The following is an 8,067-nucleotide window of genomic DNA, read 5'->3' as shown; positions in this document are numbered from 1 at the left end:
TATGATTATGCTAATTTTATTGCGTCTGTTTGGAAAATAATAATAAGAACACTTGCTAGTATAAATAGGCAAAGTCTTGAAAGATTGGGGTTAGCCAAAGGAACAAAATTCTTTATGGAAAAGTGTTGTGGTTTGGATCGCAGTGCATAAATATTTCCATCTGTCGGTGGAGTCGCCAGTCGAGTACAAATCTCGGAATGGATAAGTAAGGCGGACATCAAAATGACTATGGAAATTGGTAAGAAATTCATGTTTAAACCTACTAAGCTACTACTCATATACGACTTTCAATTTTCAATTTAATTTTAAAGTTAGTTACTGTAATGTATTAGTATTCCCTTATAACTTAATTTTTCTATTTTTCTTTCTAAAATATTAAAATTGTAAACTGTATGGCGTTTCTATCATATCATGTGTCTACCATATTTCCAGGGTAATTTTGAGGGTGTGCCCAAGACGGGCATACTTGAACCTTAAATGGATGTACGCACGTGTCAGATGTTTGGTTGAGAGAAATGTTTTATTTAACGACGCACTTAACACATTTTATTTAAGGTTATATGGCGTCTGACATATTGTTAAGGACCACACACATATTGAGAGACGAAACCCGCTGTCGCCACTTCATGGGCTTGAACCATCCCACATACAGGGTAGTACGTACCACAGCCTTTGGTATACCAGTCGTGGTGCACTGGCTGGAACGAGAAATAGCCCAATGAGTCCACCGGCGGGGATCGATCCCAGACCGACTGCGCATCGAGCGAGCGCTTTACCACTGGACTACGTCCCGCCCCATGTTTGGTTGATACCAATACCGTAATAATGCTACTAGTTTGTAAGACATCAGATTACATACATTTTAAGTATAATTGTCAGAGAATATTTAAATTTTATTATAATTATTACATATTAGTTGTTTTTAAATATACAGGATTTTGTTAATAGCTTTTTAAACTGCGAAGTAATAAATCCATAATCGATTATTGCGGAAATAGCGAATATTATATGAGTGGGCGTTTGATACTATTTATGTTATAACGAGTTGTTTCCAAATGTATCGAGCGAGTTAGACACGTATTTAAACTGTGAGTATGGTATCTGGGTGTCTATTCTGTGTCTTACATAATAATAATTATACTCAAAAATCACGCTTTTTCAGCGTAATTTAAACGTCATTTCCAAGTAAAACATATCCACTGCGTTTGCGCTTGCTCGTGCACAACAGATCAGTCAGGTCAGGTCAGGTCAGAGTGTTTAACGTGCACATTCAGAACAAGCTGTTGTAGCGCACACCTGTCCTGGGCACTGGTGTCGGCCTCGGCCGGCTCCTCTGTCCAGGATAGGAGAAGGGTGGGTGGGTGGGATGGAGGTTGAAGCCTAAATGGTTAAGTATATTTGAAATGTGTTGTGTTTTGGGTTTGTTTCCATGTATATGTAAAACCCTCACACATAATGATTTTTTTTTAGCGAAATTTGTAGTGTTAAACATGACAAAAATAGTTCCAATTATTCAAATCCTTCTTTAAGTTTGTTTGTTTGTTTGTTTTGTTTAACGACACTACTAAAGCACATTGATTTATTAATCATCTGCTATTGGATGTCAAACACTTAGTAATTTTGACACATAGTCTTAGAGAGAAAACCCGCTACATTGTTTCATTAGCAGCAAGGGATCTTTTATATGCACCCTACCACAGACAGGATAGCGCACACGACAGCATTTGATATACAAGTCGTGGTGCACTGGCTGGAACGAGGAATAGCCCAATGGGACCATTGACGGGGATCGATCCCACACCGACCGCACATCAAGCGAGCGCTTTACCACTGGGCTATATCCCGCCCCTCAAATCGTTCTTAAGGTCAGATGTATATTGTAACCGATTGTGTAATCGAAAGTTGATTCGGTTTGTGTATTAGTACAATCGATGACCAGTTTCCAACCGATTCCAAACACTAATTTCCAAACACTAATTTCACGGACGCACCCGAGTGGAATTACCGGCACGTCGGATCTCAGGTGTCAGGGGATCGCCTTTCTAGGATTCTCATTTCGGAAATGCCAGATCTGCCCTTAATAAATATTAATTTAAACTGTTTTCTTATTATCTTTCAGAACTGTGCCCTTCCTTGCTGAGCGCCAGTACGCCTGCGCAGATAGCCCTCAGCTCGCCGAGTCAGACGATTGGCTCGGTGGTGCACGTGCTGTGTGAGAACCAGACAATTGCCGTGCTACGCTGCATGGCCAATCGCCAGTGGAACGGAACCCTCGTCGAGAAGTGCACGTCGGGTAAGTACGCCGAAAGTAAAGTTAAACTTTGTTTTGTTTAACGACACGACTAGAGCACATTGGTTTATTAATCATGCACTATTGGATGTTAAACATTTCGTAATTTTTTTCCAGCAGGGGATCTTTTATATGCATTTTTGTTTAGATAGGACAGCACATAACACGGCCTTTGATATACAGTAAAGTACACTTATAACGAACATGCTTAGAACGAACTACTGCATAGAACGAACTGATCGTAAAGTCCCGTTTTATCTCCCTTTACAATAATAACCAACTTGTGCAAAAATGTACAACAAACTACCGCTATAACGAACTAACTAGCATAGTCCCTTTCGGTTCGTTATAAGAGTACTTTACTTGAGGCATTAGTTGGGACGGTGAAAAAACACCCAATCAGAGAGCGGGTCCACTGAGGTGGTTCAATCCTACAACGCAAGCATTAATCTATTTGCTTTTTGTTCTTCTTTAAAAAAAAAAAAAGTCTTGCCTTATTATGACATCATCATGTACAAAACGTGTTCTTTCATAAAATTTATTGAAAACAAATACGCGTATTTTCATTAATCTACCAACATTGTATTCACATTTCGGATAACTAGGATACGTATCGTATGAACATTTTGGATAACTGGAATACGTATCGTATGCACATTTTGGATAACTGAGATACGTATCGTAGGCCTTTAGCAAACCCACTCGTAACGTCACACCTCTTTTTGAGTTCAGACGGATCAAGCAGAAAAAGGTTCGCTAGACTGGTTTATGAGATTCACATTAATCCAAATGACGACATCGGGGACCAGTCAAATAGTTGGCGAGCGTCATCATTGCTCGCTGTAGGTGAACGCGGGGATGATGTCTTTGTTACACTTGTCAGACTCAGACCCAGCTACAGTGTGTTTTGGGGCCCAATGATTCGGATTGTTAGTCCCCTACCGGTCTAACCGGAGGAGATTTTAAGCCCTGTCTCCGTCTGTCCATCCGTCCGCCCTTCTGTCCCACATATAGGTTTCCGAACTTTTGTTTTACATGCCTCAGTATATTGAGCTGTAACTCAATCTAATAAAATTAGCTCCACTATTACATGTGGATCTAACAGCAACCAGTTGTAGCTCATGTCCACCAATCAAAACCTTACTTGCAGAATCATGCCAGTGATTTAAAAATAATTTTAAAACATTCCGAATTATCCTGAGGGTATACGACATGTTTCGTGTGAATTACGAATGCCTTATTTAGACCAGTTGAACTAATTTTAATCAGATTGCTAACAACACTGCGTAGTCTCCAATGTCTAGGTAACATTTCGTCTGTAAATAATAATTTAAATATTGACCAATCACACTTCGCCTTTTATAACGTTATTTGGGAGCATACAAATTCTAAAAATATCGGGCGAGTCTATTTTAGTGACCGCAGTACAGCGAACCATATCAATACGTACGGGATGGGTTATCAGTCTTCAATTTTTCATTAAAAATTATTTATTTATTTATAAAAAACCCCAACTAAATCAGTCTTCAGTTTTATTTGTAATGTAAAACTGAAGACTGATTTAGTTGGGTTTTTTTATAAATAAATAAATAATTTTTTGTGTGGAGCTAATTTTAATTAGATTGGCTGAAACTTTATGTATAACTTTATCACGTGCAGTTACATATCAAGTTTGACTTTCATGGCCCATTTCGGGGGTGGAACATAGCCCAGTGGCAAAGCGTTCCCAATGGGACATGTATTGGTTTTGCAGTACTGTCAGAATACTTATTCATCCCTGTATTTCGTGTTTCAGAGTTGACGGAGGAGAGCGGCGGCGAGTTCCGCGTGGAGACGGTGATAATCATCGTGTGGGTGCTGGGGGGCGTGCTCCTCTTCGCCCTCCTCGTGCTGCTCACAGTCATTGTCACGTCACACCAGAAACACAGACACCGCTCCAGAAGGTAAGACAGGTCCGCGCTCAGTGGACATGGAGGATCTTGATATTACGAAACGCTTGTTCGCAAGTCTTAATGTTAAACGTTTAGTTAGTGCTGGAGTGGGCTGGGATGGGCATACTAATGCAGTTTTTTTTTAACAAGTATGTAAAACAAAATACTCCCATACTGCCTTTAAACTTGTATTTTGAAGGTAACGTATCTTGTAACCCTCTCGCCATCGAGCGTTATGTAATTATTGAATGTTCAAGCGAAGGACCTTATGATGTATACGTGCAATCCTATGTAATGAAAAATACACTGGCCTAAAGTTTAGATTACACTAATCACATTTAATCTCGAATTTAGTCTTGTATACTTGTAGGAAGATACTGTATGATTAGCTAATGTTTTTTTCTCTGGTTTTATTTCAGAAGATCGATATTCTCGACGCCCAGTCAGTCAAACCGGAACTCGCGATACGGGGACAACCCGGGATTCACCACGGACTCTGAGGCCGGGTTTGGCGGGGCGACTTTACACAGAAACTCGTCCCACAGGTCCTCGCTCCGGCCACCATCTTACCACGAAGCCATTTCCGGTAGACTGATATGCATGCCGGGAATCGCAACTCGCGTTTCCGGTCAGTCACCAGTTACTTCATCGGCAGCTAGAGACAGCTGTCAGTCACCGCGAGCTACGCCTACCAATTCACGAAGGGAATCCCAGAATGCACCAGGTGTTCGGACAAACGGTTCAGACATTAGAACCAGCGGCGCGCCTGTCGGTGCGTGCGGCGGTGCGCCCGGAAATGTGAGGAGATACGCGTACGAATACCCATCATGCTTTTGGGAGGAAGAGCCCCCACCTCCATATTCCACCATAACCCAGTACACCCCTGTGACGTCAGTGTCGGCCCCAGTGGAGAGACCTCCACCTCCAGCAAGACCCCAAAGATCGTCAGCACCATTAGCGAGGTAAATATTGATGTTAAAATAACTTAATGATCAGAAATCATAAATTTGCTTCTTACTATCTAAGAGCGGGACGTAGCCCAGTGGTAAAGCATTCGCTTGATGCGCGGTCGATCTGGGATCGATCCCCGTCGATGGGCCCATTGGGCTATTTCTCGCTCCAGCCAGTGCACCACGATTGGTATATCAAAGGCCGTGGTATGTGTTATGCTGTCTGTGGGATGGTGCATATAAAAGATCGAAAAGAGTAGCCCATGACGTGGCGACAGCGGGTTTCCTCTTTTAATATCCGTGTGGTCTTTAACTATTATGCCATATATCCGTAAATAAAATGTGAGTGCGTTGAATAAGACATTTCCTTCCTTCTTACTATCTATTAACATATTTTATTTCAAACAACTTTAAAGGCAACGTCACACGATACGAGAATAGCCGAGTGTTACAAGACAAACATTACGATTTCATCGGTTGCAATTCAATCGGCTGTTCTCGTACAAGACACTCGCATTGTGTGGCGTCGCATTTAGCATGTTTACCTTTTTCTTAAAATGGAACTTGGTTTATTTAAGAGTTTTACCACTAAGGTACATATAGCCTCCACCAGAATGATATGCCTACGTGAGGTCTAAGAACTTGCACGATTTCCTGGCATTAGGATACGGATAGCACTTTACTGGCGAAGATAGTGGTGTGGATATCGGGAGAATTCGTCAACTTTTAAGATCCCCTGATTTTTGGATAGACATTAAATGCAGCATATATGATAGGAAAGAAAGAAATTGTGTTTGATGCTTCAACATATTGAGGCTGCAATTTGGTCTCTAACAAGAAGAAGTTTGTTTTGTTTAACGACACCACTGAAGCACATTGATTAATTAATCATCGGCTATTGGAGGTCAAACATTTGGTAATTCTGACAGGTAGTCATCAGAGGAAACCCGCTACATTTCTCCTAATGCAGCAAGGGATCTTTTATAAGCACCATCCTATAGACAGGATAGCACATAACAGGGCCTTTGATAGACCAGTCGTGGTGCACTGGCTGGAACGAGAAATAGCCCAATGGAGGTCTCTAACAAAGTTATTCGACACTTGGTTTCAAATATTAGTTACATGCATGCATAATAATTTAGCAGACACTTAATCCACCTCAAGCTAGCGCCCAAAGAGTACTATGCAATAAAATGATCTACCCTAAATAAATTCGGTCTTTGCCCCTAGCCGTCATGTCATAAGAAGGTGTGTGTGTGTGTGTGTGGGGGGGGGGGGGGGGGGGATTGCCGACCTCTTACTTTCATAGGTCCAAGTCTGGATGGTGTTTCAGAGCTACATCATTATTGTATCAAAAGATGTGACGAAACAAATAAATAAAATAGAAATAAAGCTCTAACATTGGAAAACAACTAATATACATACTCATTACAACTGTTTCTTTTATGTTATTCTGAATTATATTTGAATTATATAAAATGACATGATTTTATTTATGTTTTTCAGACTGGAGTACATATAAGCCACGTCTCAAGTCCGCATTTTACCATCACCATTTTCTGCCATATTGAATTCCATCGCTCTCCTCAACACGGTTGCTCATTGGTCATCACCTAAGAACAGTAGTGCTAACAATGTTTTCCACATCCTGACATTACCATTACAGTATTATCTATGTTTGTCGTTGTCAGTGTAATAGTTAATTAGTTTTATAGTTAGTCTCGGTATCACCTGACTCTTAGTCTATTTCATTTCAAATTATTTTCGTGCTTATATCCAATTAAGGTTCAAGCACGCTGTCCTGGGTACACACCTCAGCTATCTGGGCTGTCTGTCCAGGACAGTGGGTTAGTTGTTAGTGGTTAGTGAGAGAGAAGAGGGTGTAGTGGCCTGACACCTACCTAATGAGCCCCTACGAACTCGCTCTGGGTTGGAGCCGGTACCGGGCTACGAACCCTTTACCTACTAGCCTGTAGTCCGATGGGTTAACCACTGCGCCACCGAGGCCGTAGTGTAATGTAAGTCTGGAGGCACTGTTCACAAAAAAAAACAATAGTAATCGCCAATCTCGATTATCTCGAATTGAAAAAGAAAAGAAAAAGGTCTATATCCGTGACACTGTTACGCTAAATTAGAAAAGAATGAATGAATGAATGTTTAACGACAACCCAGCACGAAAAATTAGAAAAGAAATTACAAAACTGTAAACAGGTCTGCAAACCTAAAATTGCATTTCTTTTGTTGGTGACTATGTATATTAAAATACCGGTTTTGTTACCTCCCCTTAGGTACATGGTCCGCCATTTTTATCTGGTCATATTCTGATTTTCTACAAGTAAATACTGTTTCATGCAATTTAATATTCTAAGTGCATATAGTTGTAGATGCATACAGTATAAAGTATACGTCAACAATGACAACAACAACAGTGACAAATTACGTTTGATGGCCATAGGACATGAAATACTGTCTATGTCCAAACACATATACAATCCAGCTATGTTATATCCAAAATTCATTATACTGATGAAGTGACCAAACTAACAAGCTAGAGAGAAACAATGGTTATTGCCCCATTACAAGTTTCTTGTGCCTTTGACGTCATAGTGCCTTACGAGAATCTACGACATTTCCCGACAGTTAGTTTATTTTGAATAATGACATTATTATAAGTTGTAGAAGCATCACGAGGGGTATATGGCTTTTTATGTACCCTCTGTGTGTTCCTGTAAAAGAGCACACCGAGGGTACATAAAAAGCCATATACCCCTCGTGATGCTTCTATAACGAATTTATCTTGCCGACATGTTAAACCATATAGCCAAATAATCAAAATAACGCCAGACAATAATTGTTAACAATTTATTTCATTCATTTCATTTCAACTTATTTTCGT

At 40.4% G+C, this 8,067-nt stretch overlaps 1 protein-coding gene across 1 annotated transcript; it reads left to right on the top strand.

The window, feature by feature from the left end:
* The first annotated feature begins 222 nt into the window (after nucleotides 1-222).
* Nucleotides 223-6,693, top strand: LOC121372972. Its single transcript, XM_041499411.1, has 5 exons — nucleotides 223-238; nucleotides 2,120-2,293; nucleotides 4,086-4,233; nucleotides 4,641-5,183; nucleotides 6,678-6,693. The coding sequence occupies exons 1-5, from the start codon at nucleotides 223-225 to the stop codon at nucleotides 6,691-6,693; spliced, it is 897 nt and encodes a 298-aa protein (XP_041355345.1).
* Nucleotides 6,694-8,067: the final 1,374 nt, after the last annotated feature.

The sequence above is a fragment of the Gigantopelta aegis genome, chromosome 5, assembly GCF_016097555.1.
Source record: "Gigantopelta aegis isolate Gae_Host chromosome 5, Gae_host_genome, whole genome shotgun sequence".
NCBI lineage: Eukaryota > Metazoa > Mollusca > Gastropoda > Neomphalida > Peltospiridae > Gigantopelta > Gigantopelta aegis.
This window is presented reverse-complemented; position numbering and strand designations above follow the sequence as displayed.

Excerpts from the sequence above, each read along its gene's own strand:
- LOC121372972 (XM_041499411.1), top strand. Across the intron at positions 2,294-4,085 it reads CGTCGAGAAGTGCACGTCGG|AGTTGACGGAGGAGAGCGGC; the intron begins GTAAGTACGCCG and ends TTCGTGTTTCAG. Across the intron at positions 4,234-4,640 it reads CACAGACACCGCTCCAGAAG|AAGATCGATATTCTCGACGC; the intron begins GTAAGACAGGTC and ends GTTTTATTTCAG.